The 22,336-nt window shown below is 43.6% G+C and overlaps 1 protein-coding gene across 1 annotated transcript in view; it reads right to left on the bottom strand.

The window, feature by feature from the left end:
* The window catches only part of LOC147725426 (zinc finger and BTB domain-containing protein 49-like), a 127,696-nt gene that overhangs the window by 45,221 nt on the left and 60,139 nt on the right, over window positions 1–22,336 (bottom strand). Inside the window, exons 5-6 of the mRNA XM_086964095.1 lie at window positions 17,036–17,109; window positions 13,784–13,866 (exon numbers count right to left, since the gene is read on the bottom strand). Coding sequence (XP_086820221.1) covers window positions 13,784–13,866; window positions 17,036–17,109 — 157 coding nt within the window. The remainder of the gene's footprint in view (window positions 1–13,783; window positions 13,867–17,035; window positions 17,110–22,336) is intronic.

The following is a 22,336-nucleotide window of genomic DNA, read 5'->3' as shown; positions in this document are numbered from 1 at the left end:
CCCCACCGTCTCCATGTACGAGTTAAAGTGCATGTAACTCCCCTCCTGTACCAGCTATGAAGACGCAAATACATTTGCGTCCAACGTCAACATGTCCTCTTTCAGACCCACCCTGAATGGGTTGGATAGCCCGTTCCTAAGTATACTATGCCAACGTCTTTTTGTAGTGTACTCTACATGTTTTTCAGCTCTGGCAAAGTAGGCCCAGAATATCTGCCATCGAGCTTTTTCTCCCTTCTGACTCTGGGAGCCTCAGACCAGGCTGCCCAAGCTGCCCCCGTACCCGTGAACTCCGCCTTACTTCCAGCGCGTTCAGCTCAGCCTGCTGCCTGCCAAGATTGACTATAACCTTCGAGTTATCTGTTCCGCTCCTCGAAAATACATTCCTGCCTGCTAGCTTCAGTAAACATACCCCTCAGCTACAGGGCCAAAGGGCCGACCTGTCTCCGTGCAAGTAATTCATAGCTTCTGTTGCCATGCTCCCATGGAAGGCCCATGCCCCCACGCTTCTCATACAGACACTCAGGCGCTTATACACGCACTCACAGTCAGTATAGAATAGCTTCTGCCCTAGAGACCTTTCTGCCCAGATAGCTCAGTTCCTAAACACCAGATATCAGATATGATAGAAGCACAAGTTGATCTGACATGCCAGACTTCTGTCTCTTTCCGTCAGTGCAAATGTCAAGCCCCCTGCACCCTCCAGTTTCACGTCCATCACACGTCATGCAGCTGCGCGCGCATCCAAGCTTCCGATTTCTGCTGACATTGCAACATTTCTGTTTAGTGCCACCCCTTTTGTGACACCTATCTGTGACGTTTCCAGCACACGCCTAGTCCACGCCTTCTGATTACGTACTAGTAACACGTGGCTACTGTTATCTTGTCTTCTCTCAGCTGTTACGCCTACTGTACTGTTTTCCATGTCATGAATTAAGTATATAAGCTATGTACTGTCAATAAAATGTAGCGCGTGCTCTCTCTATCCCTTCTTCCACCCCTGTGGTGGGAAGAATATGATATCCTGGTCTAGACCATTCCTTTTTAAGGAATAAAACCCCTAAGAACTCTAACACCACGGACTCTGTTTTCTTTCTTTCTGATTGAGTTATTATTGATTAAGTACTTACCTGCATAGAAATTACGACGGTAAATTATATATTTACATCACAACAGGGGCTGTGAAAAGAGATGGAATGTGAATGCTCTTTAGAGACCAGACGTTACTCCCTTATGCTTACCCCATTTGTTTAAATATGATACTTCTGGTGAGGTCTGAAGCAACCAAGGGAGCGGACCCAAACTATTCTTCAGGCAATGCTTAAGGTGGGTGAATTTCAGGGAACGCAGCTTCGGAAGACCAAATTCCTCCCTTAATTGCGTAAATGGTTTGAAATCACCTTCAAGGAGGAGCCGATCCAGGGTGTAGATGCCTGCTGCCATCATAATGGTCAGTATATTGTTAAACTATTAATGCGTATACCTGAATTACACCACAGAGGTGCTTTCTCATGGATTTGTGGATTCGAATCCAATACATGGTGATCTTTTTGCCAGGCCTTGCGCATAGCTGATACTATTGGATTCTTGGGGTCATGAGGACTTGTTCTTGTCCCATATAAGGCTGAGAGACCAGGTTCTGAGGACAAAAGGTGTCTTTCTATATGCACCTATTGCGGCACATAAGGGATTCCTGATAGCATAAATGACTCTTGAGATAATTGCAATGTGAGAACAAAGTGTTCAATCAACGGGAGGCTCAATCCGCCACATGAGCGATTTGCTTTCAATTTCACTGCAGCAAGGCAAGGTTTGCCGACCCCCACACAAAAGATGTTATCTAAGAGTCTATTAATCGTAGCGTGGACAGGGGGTCTGAAGCGGGAGAATACCGAGGGTGTATATGAAATGTGGAAGAGTGACCATTTTAACGACTTGATCCCTACCCCACAAGGAAACCCCTGCGCTTTCCATTTTTCAAAGTCGCGCTGCATCTGGGTGATCATGGGGCTTCATTTATCTGCAACCATCCCCGCCAAACCCTTGTTCACCAAAGCTCCCAGGTATTTAAGACGCGAGGGTTGCCAGTGGAAGGATAATCCGTGTATAGCTGCTTTTGTGGGTCTGTCTGAGATGGGCAGCACCTTACTTTTGTCCCAGTTTATTGTGTAGCCAGAAAAGGAGGAGAAATCATCTATAATTTGGAGTAGTGACAGCAGAGAGCGGAGAAGATCTGTAAGAGTAAGCAGGATGGCATCCGCATACAGGTAAAGTTTAGATTGTCCCGTCGGGAGGCGTATGCCCATAGCACTGGATGCTTGACGAATGGAGGCTGCTAAGGACTCCATAGCTAAAAGGAGGCGGAGTGGGGATAGGGGCGCCCTTGGCGCATTCCCCTACGAATCGGGAACACATCAGATATAAATCCCCCAAAATGTACTTGGGCGGTGGGGTTATCGTATACCAGTCGTAGTTTGGCTATAACTGCTTCCCCAGTCCGACATTTTCCATTACAAAAAGGTAGTCCCATTTGATCTGATCAAATGCCTTTTCTGCGTCAAGTGATAATGCAATTGCATCATTTGAAAGGCATTTGGTAGACTACAACATATGGGTTAAAGTGCATAGATGATTCCTAGAGGAGCGTCCTGGTACAAATCCTACCTGTGTTTGATGCATCAGGGAGGGCAGGACTTTACAGAGACGGGGAGGCCAGGATGCTAACCAGTATTTTAATATCACAGTTTAACAGTGAAATGGGGAGATAACGGGCGCAAAGTAGGGGATCTTTTCCGGGTTTAGGTAAAACGGCAATCACTGCTTTATTAGAGAGATACGAGGGAGGCTTCATGATCCGCCTCCAGTACTGTGGCGTGTAAAGTGTCAATTACACTGTCTCCTGCCCAATGATAAAATTCAGCTGGGAAGCCGTCTTCCCGGGGAGCTTTATGATAAGGCAGGGTAATTGTTGCCCGTGAAATCTCCTCTTCAGTGATCTCACCTTCAAGGAGCTGTCTGCCATCATCCGAAAGATGGGGAAGATCCGCCCCTGTGAGGAAGGCAACATCTTACCTGTATCATACAAGAGAGCGGTAGGAATGACTAATAGGTCGCACCTCAGGAAACAGTATATAATCAGACTGGGCAGTCAAAATACTTTTCTTAATTTCCCTGGTCACAAATAACAAGAAAGCAATTGATTGTGGTGCAACTCGGGGTAACAAATGCACCTTACTACCTTAGGTGCATAGATACACAGATCCTACAAACATTCACTGTGTAATACAATATAATATACAAGTATCCCCGGCACTCAAAAGTAATGCCATTTTTTTCTGTCTAACCTTTATAAGCAAACTACATTCAGTTGTGTCAATAGATCACTGGCGACAAACAAAGATGGATTCATACAAAAATATTCTTTTTAATTTAAACAGACATTATGTAAGACATCACAATTTTCAAAAAAGACCATAAGGACACTTGTCCCTGGAAAGGCATGACAATGGGGAGACTATTTATAAAGGGTGTTCGAGGCTTTACACTCTTGGTCCAAATGCGCAACACCCCACACGTGTTTCGTCACATCGGTGACTTACTCAAGGCTTTCAAAGAAGATTGTTTTCTGTGACTAACAAATCCTGTTTCTTCAAGGTAATTTGCCAGACACGGACACGTAACGACCGGTATTTTCCCAGTTAAAAAGGCGATATTCGTCTATCTCAAGTTAGAATTCCAGAAATCTATTTAACAAGTATTTCCGAAAAAGTGTACCATGGATCCTGGATATTTCTTGTATGTCACGTTTTGTGCATATAGTACATTTTCCAAAACCCAAAGGACAAGTTCCAAAATTCGCTTGCCCCTGTTAGAAACCTGTCATTCCATAATTCGATATTCAGAGGTGATGGTAACCGTCAGAGTATCTTGTGGGAAACAGCCATGTTTGAAATTCTAACGGGCTATGATAGGCCCCACGTACTAGGTGCAGTAATCCAATGGCGTGGGCTTTGAAGTTTGCTTATAAAGGTTAGACAGAAGAAAAGGTTATTACTTTTGATCTGTATCAGCCTGTGTCCCAGGGGTGTAGAGAGACTTGTAGAACAGAGCAAATTCATTCACAATATCCTGGGATAGGGTGAGCGTGGTGCCTCCAGCTGACCATATGGCCGGTCTGGCCATAGCAGCTTCTTTTTGGTGTAGCTGTGCCGCCAGTAGTCTCCTTGCCTTTTCTCCCTTTCATTCTTTGTAAAGCGTACTCTGCCTTGGATGTAAAGTTGGCTTGGCTGTGTATAAGCAGGTATAGGACACATTGTCCTGTTTTAGTACTTTCTGTCGAGCAGCATTTTGCCTATTGGCTTGTGCTGTGTCTCGCATAAGTTGGGCTCTAATGGTAGCTTTGGCCGCATCCCAGATAATCCTTTGAGCCCACGGACCCTTGATTGGTGTACTGATAATCCTGAAGATGAGTTCATAGTTGGGATTTACCCTCAAGGGTCTTATGACATTGAATATTCATGCACCAGGGTTTGCGTCCCGGCCTGGAGAGTCTTAATTCCAGTGATAAAAGGACCGGAGAATGATCAGAGAGTGCTGCCTCTAAGAAGCAGGATTCTTGGACTAGTTGCACTACTCTTTGGGATAACAGGAAATAGTCCAATCGAGAAAGCGTGCCATGGGTAGGAGAGGTAAATGTATATTCTGTATCAATCGGGTGGCAAAGGCACCAATGATCCACTAGCCCATTATCCGCTAATATGTCATCCAGCAGGGCCCTACCTGCGGCATTGCTCCAGTCAAGGGAGCCCGTTTTGTCTAACATAGGATCTCTCACTAGGTTCCAATCCCCCCCAATAAGGTATTGCGACGCACCTGTTTCTGTAAGTAAGCAGTTCAATTGGAGAAGGAAATATTTTTTCGCTCCCATCGGGGCATAAACGGATCCCACACAGACATGAGAGTGTCCCATTCGCAGCTTAGCAAATACATAACATCTGTCTGGATCTATCCATGTCTTTGACACAGTGGCCGGAAGGGATTTGCGGAGGAGGTTCACTATTCCGCATTTAAGGATAGGGCTCGTATCTGGAGTTTCTCCTATTTCCACATTACTGTGAATCACCTTTCCCACCTAGTTCCTGCGCAACTTATTAGATTCCGGCCCATCTAGATGCGTTTTCTGGAGTAATGCCATATCCACCAGAGAGTATTTGTTTCCTTTTTATGTAGTGCATGAGTCCATGTAAATTCCATGTATTGCGTTTAGAGAAGAGTGTTATTCATGTTGCGAAGGCTAAACGATGGGAATCTGTGCCATGCGGACCCTGAGAGTATATTTAGAAAACTTCAATAATGTGTGAAGAGGGGAGCATAAAGTATTTCCAGTATTTCAAGGAGGGAGGAGGAAAATGATAAGAGGGAAAGGAAAGATATATGGATTAGAAGGGAGAGAGACCCTGGCTCAGATCAAAGATGTTACCGTCCGATTAGATGAACGGTGTTGGCAGTGGTGAAGGAGATATTCCCAGTATAGGACATGTGAGAAGTCAAGTGTCATGCTTGCTAGGAGGAGGGAGATAAAAGGAAGTAATTGGGAATGAGGTTTGTAAGCTGCTGTGCAGCAGCACTCAGGGTCCTGAGCTTTTAACCGCAGGTCTGGGTTCACTGGAGCACCACAATAAGGTGAGGCTGCATCACGAGGGCGGACAATAGCTAGGGCAAACGGAAAAATTGCTGTGTCCGACGTGTCGGGCATGGGTAGTGGGAACTGTTGATTAGGGAGAGGTATGCAATGATGCAACATATTAACAACCACTAGTTCATTTTCAAACACATATGAGAGCACAAGGTAAAACTACTTATATGTTGCAAATAGGGTTAGTTTAGTGGCAGTGGCGTTAGTTACATGAGTTGCATTATACCTAACAAACACAACGAAGTCCAAATGAGCTAAAACTGAGGATAACCTTTACTACGTATGTACCTGGTCAGGCCTTTAACTGAGCTAGTGAAATTGGTGGGGTAGTGGCAAAAACTGAACGAAAGAGCGTTTACCCCATGCAAGCCGGGGTATGTATAGTATTGGCAAAGAGGGGGAGCATTCTGATGTAGCATGGCAGCACATTGTTCATTATCGGGTTTAAAAGGAATATATACATTCAATCAGGTGAGATTAGACTATCGAGAGAGACATCAATTACTTTACAAAAATTGGTAACAATAAAACCTTAAGAGCCATGACTGTAAGCAACATATACCGCATATATCCCTTTTCAAACAGGTAAAACAGTTAACACATATAGCTAAGTTAATATAGTTAACCCAATGGTGTCAACATGAGCGATACTCAGCTGTCCGGTGTCTGTGCTTCTTCTTCCTACGAGGCATCCTAATCACATCTAGCTCTGTCCATGGCCATGACCATAACCAGCCTGGGTAAAGGCAGTCACAGTTTGAAAAGCTGAGGTCTTGTCCGCATGGATGCGAATGGATCTCTCAAGATCCCTTCCAGGGTGTCGTGAGATGCTGGTGTTCTGTCGTCTGTTCCTTGGTGTCTGCATGAAGGAACTAGATTGGGTTTGCTCTGTGGTAGAGTGTTGTGTGTCCATTTCCTGTGGCTTGAAGCGATCTATGAAGAGGCGCAGGTCATCAGGATCGTAAAAGTCTTTGGAGATGCGGAGAGACCATATTTGATATTCAATTGGTGTAGATGGGGCCTCATGGAGAGAAATGCCTTGCAGCAGTCATTATTCTCTCTAGAGAAGTCAGCTGACATACGGATTTAGTGGCAGTCATATGTAAATTAACCTGGAGTGCCTGCCGATGCTAATAGCTACCTTCACTGCTCATGTCTTAGGAAACAGGCGATGAGGGGTTGTGAACGTGCTGCAGAGTCTTTGCGAGGAGGATCAATGCGATGTGCAAACTGTATCTCTAATGGTGGGTCAAAGGTGGTGCCAAGCAAGTTCAGGAGAATGTTTAGAAGGAATGCTCTGGAGTTCGGACCTATTTTTTACGGGAATCCAAAAAAACTAATATCATCCCTCCTGCTGCGGTCTTCCAAATCAATCAATTTGCTGTGGAGGAATAGTAGCTCTTGGTCTCTGCTTTGTATTGATTCTAGGCGCTCCTCCCCCGTTGTCAGCCTTTGATCAAGCCCTTCTGTTCTTGTGTGGAACTCCGCAATGCCTGCTCTGATTGAATTTGCTTCTGCCGCTAAAGAGGATATATTTGTGTCCATTTCTTCTAGCCGCCGGCGCAGATTTCTTGTAAAATGCGTTCCAGTTTTGCCTTGTGTGAACATTTGGATGACCTGGGATGAGCCTTCTGCTGGGGATTTAACACCTTTTGTAGACATATTGCGTGACTGTTTGAGCATGTCCGCGAAGAGAAGTTGCTTGGAGGACTTGATTGGTGGTGGACATTCGTCTCTTTAGTACGAGGGCAGCATGCTAAGGTAATACAGAGACACAGAGTGGCAACAAGATCCTTTATGTCAGAGCTTTAGTGACATAATTACGAACTGGCGGAGCCTATTCTTAGTAGGCATTCCAGGTGTGAATAATGGAGTTTTGTGTGAACTTTTCCTCCAGTATATATGTGGGGCACTGTATGCATGTCGACTTCAGTGTTTACCCCTCGTGACAACTGTTGGAGTCATCAGAAACTGCCTGATCATAGTGGTAGGGGAGCTTGGTTAACCCTCACCGAATGTGAGTTGTCATCTTAGTGTCCTAATGTCTTAGTGTTTCTTGTCACCCGTGTCAAATTGCAATCCAGAAGATATTCAGGGGTGATGACTTGGGTTTGTAGTCGCAATTGTTCCTCTTTTACGGCACTCTCCTCTGCGAGTATTCAGTCCAGTCAGTGACAGTGGGGGGACCAAGGCTTGGAGCATATCTATAGGCCTAATATTTTCAAGTATTCCACTGATGCGCCTTCTTGCTTCGAGAGGATGGGCAAAAGGAAGACTCTCCCCTATTCTTGGTATGTGCCTTCGGACTGAGGGGATTAGATTATTGAGTTATTTTGTTTCTCATGGTTCCTTCTATCCTCCTCATGATGACTCTTATCAATGATGTGTGCTTAACTGTAACTGAAGCCTTGCGTCAGGTGCCGCAAACATCCACAGGAGCCAACGATGTACCCAATGCCCTTCCGCCTCAACCCCCACCTGATAATGTATTCGAGGTAAACGTTTAAAGAAGGGGGGAAAGGGGAAGTGAAGGAAAACAGAGACTGCCTTGGTTCTGCAGTGTGACGTCTTCTCTGTCGATGGCTATGGGTGACTTCTTTGGACCGCACCTCGACAATTATAATTATGCACATATGCTAACTATACATTCTAACAACCTATTTACACAGAGATTAGCATTTACCCTTTTAAACCTAGGCCATCGCTTCTCTCTTGTTGCTGATTGTGATTTTCTCAAAACGACTTCTGTGCCAAGGAAACAAATAACTAGGGTTACACTATCTCCTGACAGATATATATGAGTTAATTGTTATGGTTTATTTTAGACCTCTTTTTTACCTGGTCATCGTCTGAGTAGTGCGTCAATGCTTCAACTGAGTCTCTTTTCTAAATTCAAGAACTATAGTTTAATGACTGTGTTAAATGTTACTAAACCTTTCTACGTGTACGCTAATAATAAGTCTCCTGATATTAATTTATACTTTGAATCTTCCTACACGAGACATGAACTGGTAAACTGACTCCACAGTTGTACCGAATTTCCAAATAAATATATACTGACTTCGTTGCAGTTCAAAATGTTCAAAAACAAAAGCTTGACTGGACTATTTTCATCAAAGTCTGCTAGATTCTGTTCATCCCTAGTTGCGCATGTGAAAACTCTTCACTGCTGGTTGGACGCTGCAGCGTTTTCAGAATACGTCGCGTTGTGTCAGTATTCGTATATTCTTTAGAAACAACTGATGCTGGGTTCAGTAAGAAGGCATGCTTCTACGAGTGCAATTACAGTTGAAGTGCGCAGTTATCGTTAGTTGTCCTCATGGATGGTCGCGTGACGAGTAAACACTAGACCGCCAACTTGCATTGGTCGAGTCTATACCGCACCGCCATTTCTGGTTGTTTGAATCCCTTATATTTTTCAAGCATTGTCTTAACAGGAGCGTGGAGACTAAATATCTTTTCTTCCAATGCGGATATTTGGAATGTCTGTGTAGGGGTCTGTTCTGCATTCCTAGGGTTCTAGCTACAGATATCGTGACACCTTCGAGGCACTTTGCCGATTTTGTAATGTCGGAGAGTAGGACGTTTGGCAGGTGGCGGTATAACTGGTAGAACGCCTAGCTGTATGGTTGCTTGGGGGTCACGACTCTCCCTGCTATTAGGGCACCACAGAATTTTCAGCTGTGATCAACACGATATGCGAGACTCATAGCGATAGTTGTTTGAGGGCCTAGACTCTCACCATGTTTCAGGTTCCTCAGGATTTTCAGCGTTAATTTGGCACGCTGTGCTGAGGCTCGAGGTGCTGCTGACATCTCTTGACAGTTGGGGCAATTACTTACAGCTGTCATGAGGAGCGAATGAACCAAGTAATTACGGGCTGAGGCCATTATAGAAATGTGAAGCTCAGTGTTCTCCTGGGTGCCTCTGTAAAGATAATTGGACCAGAGGGCCAGAGCGACGAAGTACATAGGGGCTCTGGCACTCATCTGTGTCTCATTTTCCGTTGTTTCCTTAGTTTTCCAGACACCGTCAGCACGATCATGAAGAGTGGCGTTGCTGCCTACATAATTTTGCCGGATTTATTTATCGGCTTCATTGAGGGTGTAGGTCCATCCACGTCAGTGAAGCTGGGGTTTTGATTAGTAACTAAAGAGAGCGGAGGGGGGGGGGGGGCACCTTACTACTCTAGGGCCAAAGCTGCAGGCGTATCTCTGGGCCCAGCGCCCTCTACTAGGTCACAGTCCACGCTCTTCCCAAACCATGTCTTGGCTACTTAATAAATCCAGCTTATCGGTTTCCAGTGCTCTCTGCGTTAAGAAAGGTATTGTTAGAATGCTTTCAGCCGCGCATGGAGAGCCGCCTCCTCTGTCTGAAGCCCCCCTCACAGCGAAGCCCACAGTTCAGGCAGCCATCTTTGCCCGAGGCCAGACCACCATGGCATTGTATTTCAATGACCTTCGCACGCACTTTTCCTCTTCTCTCCTTTCTGCCACTACTCAGCGTCATTTATTTTTAACCTAACTCTTTAGATGCCCCTGCACAGAGCTTGCTCTCAGTGGAGTGTTACCTGCAACTTTAACCCCGCTAAAGGGGCGGGGCGGCCGCGCGGCGGCCGCATGCTGGTGACGGAGCCGCTCTGTCACCAGCCGCGGTTGAGCTATGCTGGTGACGGAGCGGTTCCGCCATGACCCGCCCCGCTCATTAGAACGCCCGCGCAGGCGCGAAATCAGCGCCGCGCAGGCGCGGCGGCTGGGCCATGACGGAACCGCTCCGTCATCAGCACAGCTCAACTGTAGCTGATGACGGAGCGGTTCCGTCATCAGCATGGGAGGTGTTAAAATCCATCTCAAGTGTGCTTGTATTTATAGAACCCTGCTTTTTCTTTTTCAAAAAATAAAAATATGCCCTATTTATTCATCTTCAGCTACAGTTGTGAGTTGTAGTTTGTGCTACCTTTCGGTCATCCACTTTCACTAATTTGTCAGTGAAATTAGGAGTGACTACAAAAAATCCTTCTCCAGTGCAAGTATGTATTTCATTCTTAAAGTGTAGATTTAGACTAGAAAGAGAGTGTGTTGAAAAATTCATGTATTAGTTCTTTTATGTCCACAACAATATAGCAGTGCATTTTTTTCAGGTTAACCTTGCCCGTTCATATCATGCATTGTGTAATTTAAAAAAGTTTAATTTATAGGTGTTTGTGTGCTATAAAAGGCAACAGTACACCACATCTTTAAACTCCACTACATGCTACTATACAACACAAAATACCATTCCACATAATTCCACTCCATAACACACTATACCATTCCACTAAATACCAGTACACTCAATACCACATAATTACTATGCACATAATTCCAATGCACACCAAAGACACAATTCCACTACACAAATGCACTCCACACATTTACTACACAGGTAACTAAACCAATTCAACCCACATAATTCCACCACACACCTCATACATACACTCCATAACACATACGTAAAAGCACTGCCATTTACAATGCCAATAGCTCCAACTTCAACGAATGCGAGATCGATTACATTTCCAATGCTTGTTTTGATTGCAAACAAAATTAAGATGCTTGACACATGTCTAATAAATGTGACTTTAATAGAATCATAAGAAAATGTTGAAAACTCTGGACTTTTGAGATGTGAATTTTTCCAACAGGCATTGGTGTTGTAAATATTTATATTGAAAGTACATGATAGTTAAATAGATCAGAAATGCAAGGTCTTTTTTAATTCCACTCGCTCGGTTCATTTCAAAATATTTGACTGCATTCTTCTATATTTTGGCAAAATAAAATAGGAATAATGTATTCTTACCTCCTTTTTCGTCCTCTAGATGAATATATGACTAATGCTAATATAAATTGCTCTCCTTCTGCCGATCTTTTGTATACAGCTAAAGCGGTCTGTAGGCAAGACCTAAAAAGGGCAGCTTTAAACTCGAAACACTTTATTTTCAGAGTCTATTACGTTAAATAAAAGATAAGATACTGACAATATCTATCCGAGCACTAAGATTGGGCAGCACAGAGGTCACCCTCTAGATAATATTTCCATTTGCTTAGTGGATAGAAAAGGGAATCAAAAACACAAAGTAATGGATGAAATGCTTGAAATAATGTCAGACACTGGTGAACCCTTGGGGCTGTATCCCGATCCAGTGTTTTTCGGCCACCATGACCCCTCAGTTTGGACCCAGCCATATGTAAATCATCCTTGATCCTGCTTCAATGGGAACCGTCCAGCCTGTACGGCTAGGCCTGGTCCTCAAAGAAAAACGCTACCCAGGACCAGTTTCGCCCATGTTATGGGCTTACCAGCCACATTTAATTTGATTTCAGTGGCACAGTGAGCACAGGACCTGCGTCTCAGCATATCCATCACACTTAGGGCATCAAAGCACAAAGAAATGGATGGAATGCAGGAATTAATCTCAGCCACTGGCGATCGCTCAGGGGTCGCATCTCAATCCATCATTTCTTGCTCACCATGCCCCCTCAGTTTGGACCCAGCCAAATGCAAATCTGCCTTGCCCCTGCTCCAATGGGAACAGTCAAACCCGAACTGCTTGGCCTGGTCCTTCCATAACTGGAAAACAAGCAACCCAGGACCAGTGTTGCCCTCATCATAGACTCATAAGCCAGATGTAGCTGGATTTCAGTGGCACAATGAGCACAGGACCCACTTCTGGGAACGCTTGGTGCACCCGTACAGGACAGGTCCAAGATCTCTTATAGTCTGGGAAAGGCCTGCGCACATACTAAATAAGCGTGATGGAAGGACACAAATAAAAACCAGGGGGCTACCAATACATGCAGTCAGCTATTCGTGGCAGGGGAACTGAACCATCAGAAATGAATCCCCTTGATGATCTAATGGTGATAATCAACCTCCTACATGCAAGACTTCACTTCTACTATCTGGGTGAAAGTTGCTAACTAAATCTAAAAGGGGCTTTAAACACCTGTTTTTATTGACAATGAAAGAACAAACATAAAACACCTGAACTTGAGGATGGTTCACCTATTCGTAAGCTTCGTAAAAGAATAATCTTCTGAACATTTACCAAAAGTGAAGAAAATTGTGGAGACCAAGCAAAATGAAATGGAGGCATAGTCAACCCCTAAATCGGCATTATGATTTGCAAACCCAATTATATGTTGCATGATTCGCTCATGGAATGTAAAACACCACCAGCAAAATGTAATGTGGAAGGGTTATTAATAGCACCGAGTCAGGGCTGACCTGTGGTGTGTATTTTATTCATAAAATTGGTTTCTTGCTAGATATAGGCATTTTAGTGCTTGGCAGGACTGAAGTGTCTCCCTTTAGACAGTTCAAGTTCTATATTAGCTTTAAATGTATGAAAAACCTCAGTGAGAATGAGGAAAGAGAAAAAGGAGGGATTGCAGGAGTTGTAGTCAGACGTGCAGTTGAGAAGGCTAGGAGCTTTAAGCAGCAACAGATGCAACAATTCATTGGTGCCTCAGTTTTCACCCAAAATTAATTCCAAACAGACCACCGGAGATTCTTCTTTTAGACCTTGTGAAACGCGGGCTAGTACACTCGTACAGTAGACTTTATCAGTAATGGCGTATGAGGTATATGTGGTGTCTGAACCAAATTGCTAGATGTTGGCAGCACTCAAATATCCAGACAACTCAAAGCAAGCATTATATTCAATGCTAAAACTCTGTTATAGTTGTCATCTATAAATGCCTATAATTGCGGACATCATAAGAAAACTAACTCTCAAGGCTGTATGCCAAACTACAGCTTGTACAGTATGGACTAAATATTTGCTCTTCCAAAACAAAAATAGCAGGCGATCGGAAGGAAAAAAAGGTAAGAAAAGGCAAAAAGCACACACCACAGTCATCATAGTGTAAGGAAAGGGGGCTAAGGTAAGACTGATAAATGTCCCTGTGAGGGGTGGGGCCAGAAATTATGTGGACTGGGACATAATTATTCTACACTTTTTGTTTTCAATTCAGATTATTAAGCCTGCACATATAGGAGATACAAATGAAAAAGGAGCAAACATAAAATATAGCTTTTAATTACCTCTGCCGCAGGCATCACATAAATGAGGCTTCTCTCCAGTGTGAATAACAATGTGACGTTGTACATCACCAGAAGCTGCAAATCTACAACAAAAAGTGACAAGTAATAGTGTAAAAGCTTTGTGCTTCACCAATACTGGTTTGCATGCTAGAGATGATAAATCTGCTTTTACAGAATACCTGTAAATATGAATGAGTATTAACTTCATACAAGGATACCGTATCCTAACCATGATCAATACTATTATACATCATTGTTAAGGGCTATGTTTGGAAGCACCCAGAAAATCATGCAACAAAAATAAATTACAATCTCCTACAAGCACATTGGGGTCGATTAGGATCGCGGACGGACTTGCGTCCATCCGCGACCCCAGAGCAGGAGGGAACCTCCGCATGGCATGCGGAGTTCCCTCCTGTGCAATTAGGATGTGACCGCCACCCTGGCGGTCACATCCTCTATTTTTAACATTGCCGCGGGTGCAGCTTCAAGCTGCACCCGCGGCAATGTTAAAAATGCACGCATTGCATTTGCATGCAGAAAGAGGCAGGCACCACGCGGTGCCTGCCGCTTTCTGCATGCAAATGCAGGGGGGGTACCATAGGTACCCCCCATGTGCACCCTCCAGCCCCCCTTCACCTAGGGGGCCCGCAACGGGCCCCCGCAGTGAAGTTCCGTATGCTTTTTCGCGGCGGAAAACCTGCCGCGGAAAAGCATACTTTACTGGCCATCCTAATATGGTGGACGGTGTCTGGAAGACACCGTCACCATATTAGAGCTTTTCCGCCGCGGTTGTAATCCGACCGCGGCGGAAAAGCTGCGGACGGAAACCAGGACCCACCAGCCATCCTAATCTGGCGGTGGGTCTTTGGTCAGTCCGCTGCGGATTTTCCGCATCCTCGGGGCCGGCGGTGGCTTCCGCCGGCCCCGAGGATGCGGAAAATCCACAATCATGATGACCCCCTATGTTTGCCATATAGTTCCCAAAGGCACATACTGTGCTTAGGCATACCCTAGAGTTATGTAATTGTTTCACATTTGATTTTAATTATCTATGATTTGGTGCAAAATAAATAAAAGACATAATTGGAAAACATTGTTTGTGCATGACATTCACAAGTAGCATAAGGGAAGACTAATGAGTTAGATCTTGTATCAGAAAGCTTAATTGCACGTTGTGAGGGTGAAATTCAAAACGATAGCTTAATTACATGAATGAATTAATGAATGAGTTTTATAGAGCGCGCATTACCCAAAGGTGTCTTAGTGCTAGGCGAATCAAGGACTGAGGAAGGAGCAACAAGCCGAGTTAGGTCTGAGTGGCAGACAGTGGCAGAAGTAAAGCTTCTTCCAGAGTTGGGATAAAAGTGTTAGGAGGGAAAGTGAACTTCTAAACACTCAGATTTTCGCATGAGCAAATCTACACATGCATATTTGCTCATGTTAAAATGCAGTACACAAATATTTTCTAGGAGTACTGTTTCTTGTCCTACTTCTGTAAATTCTTGGAAATTCATGAAAGCCTTATAGCTCACTTAATGCAAGAAACATATACCATGGGTGCACTTTTGAGACTTTCTTTAATAATTGGGCCCCTAATTTGGTCTGGCGTTGACCATGACATTTTGCGCTTATTAAAATTTTGTCTCGCTCTCTCCGTACTGGCTGGCTTCACTGAGAGCGACAGCATACTGGTCTTTCACAAGGAGCATATTGGCCCACAAAGTAGTTTTGTTCAGTGCCAGTAACTACTGTGGCAGTGTGTGCTTTTTGAGCTTTTGCTAATGTTTATTATAATGGTGAGGGCCCGGCAGTTCCCACGCCAATAAGATTTTACAAAAACCATTGCATGCCAAAACAAGTCACACATTGACATTGATTAAAAAGCAGACCACCAATTTCAGACCTACTGGCTTTGTCAATGCTCGTTTATTTTTCTTTCCCATAATTCTATTGAAAAGGGTTACACTGATTTTCCACTAGGAATATTTTTGGGAAAGACTAGCATGCATAAACACATATTACAAAATGATGCTACAAAGAAATGGCACCTGAAATGTTATAGTAGTTTCGCAATTCTATTTTCCTGCTTTAATTTTTTTAGTGAACATTTTATTTTGAAAGCAAAGAATCATCAATCATGCTTTCAAGCTTCTGCCAATATCCGCATCAAATCAGAGAGCATTCTGGGAGCATTATACATGGCCTCATATTGCTGAACTTTAAAAAAGTGTTTACACATTTCTATACTTGAATCACTGTCAGTAGTGCAGTCAGAGCTTACAACATTTACTTAGAGCGCTCACCCCAAAAATAATTGCTTTCAATTAATGAACCATAAATACAAGTTTGAACAGCATTAACATATGGAAGCAGATGATGTGTTGACGCTGAAGTCTCCACTCTACTGTGGGATGGGAAACCGGCACGTATAGCGCAACATAAGCTGGTCCGCAGCTGGTATGATGGGGGAATTGCATTACGCAGCGTTAAATTGTACTACTGGGCTTCTCAACTGGAGGTGATAAAATCAATGGATACATGCCCCACAGGATGAACCTGCATTCTGGGGTCCAACAGCTCACACAATTAAAATATGGCATACAGCGCAGAGAGCACTGGGGTGGGAGGGAGTGCTGACTTTCCTAATTTATCTGCTCCTGGAAGCAGACCACAGGCAATGTATATTAAAATCTAAAAAGTTAGATTAATGTTTGTGATGTGCTAAACAGAAAGTATTTATGTAATTACAAATGGAAATATACAAAGATCAAACCCAAGACTCAGATTCTACGGTTACTATTGGACCACTAAAAACACCTTTTATATGACGTTTGTCAATACACTTCTTAGTAATAGCCTCATAAACATGTGACCATTTTTTGTGATGACTGTTATGCAGCCTTATTAGAGCACCCCATGAAGAACACACATTCTCCTACACACAGGAGTATCAACTTGAACAAAATTATAAAGTGCATACGTTATTTAAAAGGATACACCATAGTGATTAGTAGAAAAGTAAAATACGGACATCACTACTTAGCACACTACGGAGGACGAGTCTGGGGATGCTCATGTTGAGCATATAAAAACGTCATGTAACAGCATAAGAGTGATCCACCTCACAGTGAACTTTGCAAAGAAAGTAGTAATTCATTGTCCCAATCTTGAGTTATTTTTGAGGGGCAACTGTACAAACTTCTGACTGCGTACTACTAGTAAGATATCTGCATGCTTTACAATACCAACCGTTTCCCACAGACTTCACAGATGTATGGTTTATCACCGGAATGCCGGCGTAAATGTGTTTGAAGGTTACCAGCCTGTAACAAAAAGCAAATATTTTAATATTACTCAGCATGAAACTTGTGAGTTTGACTACAAAAGAATTACTTTAATGCAATAGAAATATATAGAAAAATCAAGCTTGTCTTAATGGAAACAATTCATCCAACCATATGATCTCATTGAGTGCAATATATATATATATATATATTCATGGGGCAACCTTTTGTGAGATCTATATAAATAAAAATGTTAATGTTCCTTAGTTCAAAATTTTAAATCTCCGAAAGTTCTTCACCGATTGATTTGAAATTTTGACACAACGTTAGATTTGATTAAGCGCGTGTTTATATATACACACAACATGGGATTCGAATACGCCGTGTCCAATATGCGTGTGTTTTTAATCGAAAGGCCGAACAGACCCTATCGATTTGGTTGCTGCGCAAAAACTACAAGGGACGCATAGAGACAAGAGTCTACATATATTAGGATGGAAAGTTGGAGCAGGATGGCAGAGCGGTAAGTGGGTGGAGTGAGGTGGGAGGAGTTGGTTCACTTTGCAACATTAAGAAAGGACACATAGAGACAATAGTCTACATATATTAGGACGGACAGTTGGTGTCCGGATGGCAGACCGGGAAGTGGGTGGAGGGAGGGGGGAGGAGTTGGTTCACTTTGCAACATTGGGCCGTGTTTATATATACACAACGTTGGATTCGAAATCGCGCGTGTCAATGCACGCGATTTTTAATCAAAAGATCGAACAGACCCTATTAATTTGATTGCTGCGCAACAACTACAAGGGACGCATAGAGACAGTAGTCTACATATATTAGGATGGACAGTTGGTGTCAGGATGGCAGACCGGGAAGTGGGTGGAGGAATTGGTTCACTTTGCAACATTAGCAAGTGTTTATATATACACAACGTGACAATAGTCACAAAAACATATTGTGTGCCCACAAGTATTGTGAAATTAAACATATTAGAAACGTGTGCTTACTCTTTTCTTTCTCTTCCATTTAACCAGACTGAGCCACAGCAACACGTGGCAGTGTACAGCTAATGTAATATATATACACATACACATATATATATATATACATACATATATATATACATACATATATATATATATATACATACATACATACATACACATATATATATATATATATATATATATATATATATATATATATGTAGTGTTGCTCTATTTTAAAGTGCCCTCATGCTCCATTTGTCCATTTGCAGCCTTGTTCACAAACCATGGCCCTTATTTAGTTACACCTTTTAAAGAGCACATTACTCCCCGTTACAGAAAGTGACAACGTATTTGATCATTTATATTATATATATATATATATATATATATATATATATATACATACATATATACATATACACACACACTTATATACTGAGCAGCCATGCCCGAAAATAAAGTTTACATACCCCTGTGGCGTGTCAGAGTTTGTTTGGGACAAACTAGTTGGTAGGGGTGTGGCGGGGTGGGTGTGTGCGTGTGTGAAATTTCAAGGTATATCATGGATGTCCCATAGTATATAGCGATGTCAAGGCACTGCGTGATTGGCTAATGACAAATGTTAAAGGCAGCCATGTTGTTTTTGGTACACTTAGACTGTATTCTGCGTTAAGCCCCTAGATATAAGCAAGTGTTAGGTTTGATAGTTTTCTCTACCTATTACAACTTTAATAAAGTGCTACTAGGTAGGAAAAAGACTCTAGACCATACAGAACGCTGCAGCCAAACTCATCCTGGACCTCCACAAACGATAAAAACGAGAAAAGATGACAGTCCAAGTCACTTGTGCACGCCTACATAGACCTCCACGACCTAGGGCTTGCCTACCTCAACCATCGACTGAACTTCCACCACTCCGCTAGACACCTGTGCTTCTCTTCACTCACCCTCTTACATATTCCCTGCATCCGTCGCAGCCGCAGCTTACTTATTTATTTATTTATTTAATGGATTTATATGGCGCAACAGCTACCCTGAGGTTTCCCGGCGCCCTGGACCTGCACTCGATTAAAGGGGACACAGAGTTTATTGATTGAAAAACCATGTCTTAATGCCTTTTCGGAATTTTCCATAGCTCTGTTCCAGCCGTAGCTGAAGAGGAAGCGAATTCCACAAGACAGGAGCCAGCTGCTGCGAAGGAGTGGCCGCCCATCTGCACTCGTTTGAATCTAGGGACTACAAATTTAGCCTGATTCGATGAGCGAAGATGACGAGTAGGAGTGTACTTTTGAACCAGCTTGCATAAATAGCTGGGAGCCATTCCCGTGTTGATTCCGAACATAAAGCGGGGTGCTTTAAATTTAGAGCAATTGCCAATCTTAAGCCAGTGTAGATCATGTAGGTAGTCAGAGATGTGGGTCCTTCTATTGAGGCGATAAAGTAGTCTGGCTGCAGCATTTTGGACAACCTGCAGCCGACGAGTGACCTCTGTATTGGTTCCCAGGTATAACATGTTCCCATAATCCAGTCTTGAGACAATAAGGGCCTGGACTCCTGTCTTTTGTGCCCCTTCAGGAAAATGCCAAAGGATTTTCCTCAGCCATTTTAAAATGGCTAAACATATAGAGGCAGTTTTCACGACTCGTCGCATAGACAATTTGTCATCAATCATGATGCCCAAATTGCGAACAGACTGCACTGCCTGAGGGGAAGGACCCATTTCAGTTGGCCAATGCAAAGGACCCCAAAGCTCCTACATCGCTGCCAAGACCTGGAATGACCTTCCCTTCCAACTCTGCACAGCCCCCTCGCTAGCACACTTCAGAAAGAGACTCAAGTTCTGGCTCTTCGACTGAGCCACAGCGCCCAGATACCCCTAGGGGTGACAGTGTTACGCTTTACAAATGCTGTTTGATTGAAAGGTTGAATTGCAAGTTTCTAACTAATTAAAACACATGTACTGAGAACTCCGGTACTTAAAATAAATAAATGTTAAATTACAAATACACTGTAGTACACTATATTTCCCTAATACAATGTAAGAAAGTGTATTTTTTAACATATTCAAATCTTCACAAAGGAAGTCTGCGTAGTACTGCGGTAATACCTACAAATTACTGTGCTAGTTATACAAATGAAAAACAAAATGCAGTTCTCCCCAAACTGCTACAAATATACATAGAAAATTATAAATACATTTCTCTACCTATTTCCACTTTAGTAAAGTGGGAATAGGTAGGCGACAACAATAAAACTACTATTTGCCTATATCTAAGACTGTAACCCAGAACGGAATAGATAGCAGCCAAACTGTGCTGCAAATGGCATGCTTACCTTTTATATTTGGTAAGCACAGCCATTAGCCAATAACATACTGCGTTATTATGCACATGTACCGCAAACTTAGCGTGGTATCCTGCAGGACAATATGCAATTACGTATATTGAAATGTATAACTTTAACACTACTTACACTATTCACACATACTACCAAAAATTATTGTTTAGCTCTAATTTTTCTACCACATTCGCAGCTATCTGGTTTTGCATGACCAGGTGAAAGTCATAAGTTCAGGCTGACAGTGATGAAGTGTGGGCCAGACACAGGAACCAGCTAAGACAACCTGAAAAGATGACCTTCTAAAGTCTAGTGTGAAAAGTTCCGTTCATGGTGGAGGAAGCCGCAAGGAGCAGGGAGAGCGCAGCGGATGGTCGTCACTATAGTGCAAAGATCCTGTCGGGCGTCGTTGGTAGTCGTTGCTAAAGATGAGTACCGGCGGTCTCGGCAGGCTGTAGTGCAAAGTGCAGATCTTGTGGCGTCGGTCTTCAGTAGTGGCCCCTGTAACGCATGGAGTCTGGTTCACTGAAGCTTCATGTTGGCAGTTGGCACGGGCCGCAAGATGTTGCCGTGAACTGACCTGTTCGCAAAGAGCTCAAAACTTCAGGATTTCTTCTTTTTGGTAAGGAGGAGCTCAACTGATGCCACACCAAGGGTCCAAGAATAAGGAGACATGGCTTAGGGTTTAGGGCTGAGGAACTCCAGCAGAAGTCAGCATGGTTCAAGAAGGCCCAGTTACTATGTCCAGTTGCAGCTGGGAAGTTGTAGAGAGGCCTCTGGAGCTTGTTGTGTCACTGTAGCTCAACTGACCCTTTGAGTCACTTAAGTCTGGGATGAAGGCTGCAGTTCCATTCTTCCTTCTAGGCAAGCAGGAAAGGCCTTAAGCAGTAGGGTGTCCTTCTGTAGTATCCACAGGTCCAGGAGTTTTCCTTAAGAGTAGGATTGAGGGTTCCATTTGTAGTCTTGCGCCTAGCGTTGCAGTGCGCAGCATTATCGCGCAACGCAAGACCTCTTGCAAAGGGGTTCTGAAAGCTGCTCACACGCTCGTGTGTGTGAGCAGGCTTTCGCCGCCTGCCATTGGCTTTAGCGTGTTTTTTGTTTTTTAAACGGCACGGGATTGGGTAAATGCGGGCACATGTCCAGCCTTTGCTCCGCCCATTCCCGTCCGTATCTAGGACGCACATCAGGGCGCGACCCAGAGGGTATTGGAGCGCTTTACAACATGATGAAGAGGAGACAGAATACAGGACAGGGCAAGGTAGCCAAATACAGAAGAGTTCAAACTTTACAGTTCTACTGAGCGTCAGAGGTGTGTCACGGAGGTAGAGAGGTCGAGGGATCCGAGGAGTAGCCATGCGGTAGATGGGTCAAGAGGTAGTCTCAAAGTCTAGGGAAAGCAAGACTTATGCTGTAATTTTCTCTTAGAGGTGCCGACCCAGGGGCTGAGAGTTCGGGGGGAGGGCATGAGGTAGGTAGTGGTTGTGCGATGTCTGATGGCTGCCCGGTGGGGGTGCGATATCAGGTGACTGCCAGGTGGGGGCGTGTGAGTCACGTAATTGCATTCGGGAAGGCGCGGTTCAGGTACAGGGTTTTTAAGAGGCTTTTGAATTTTGGAAAGGAGGGGGTGGTTCTGTTGTCGACTGGGATGGCGTTCCAGATTCCTCCATCTGTAGCATTTGTAATTGCATTTCACCTTCTGTCTGTGATCTATCTGAATGCTATCCATGAAACCGTCCTTAAGCCTCATTTCAGATGTCTCTTCTTTCCAGGCTATTTCAAGTTATATTCCTAAGCATCTGACCTTCAGAACAATCATCTCACCACATTCCCAACACCTCCTAACTGGCCTGCTTGTCCTGGAAATCAAAGTCAACCCTCCTGTAACACAGAAATTGCTAAAAACATACCTATATTTCTCATACGTTTATTCCTACATAATA

Source organism: Lissotriton vulgaris, chromosome 3_2, assembly GCF_964263255.1.
Source record: "Lissotriton vulgaris chromosome 3_2, aLisVul1.2, whole genome shotgun sequence".
NCBI classification, from domain to species: domain Eukaryota; kingdom Metazoa; phylum Chordata; class Amphibia; order Caudata; family Salamandridae; genus Lissotriton; species Lissotriton vulgaris.
This window is presented reverse-complemented; position numbering and strand designations above follow the sequence as displayed.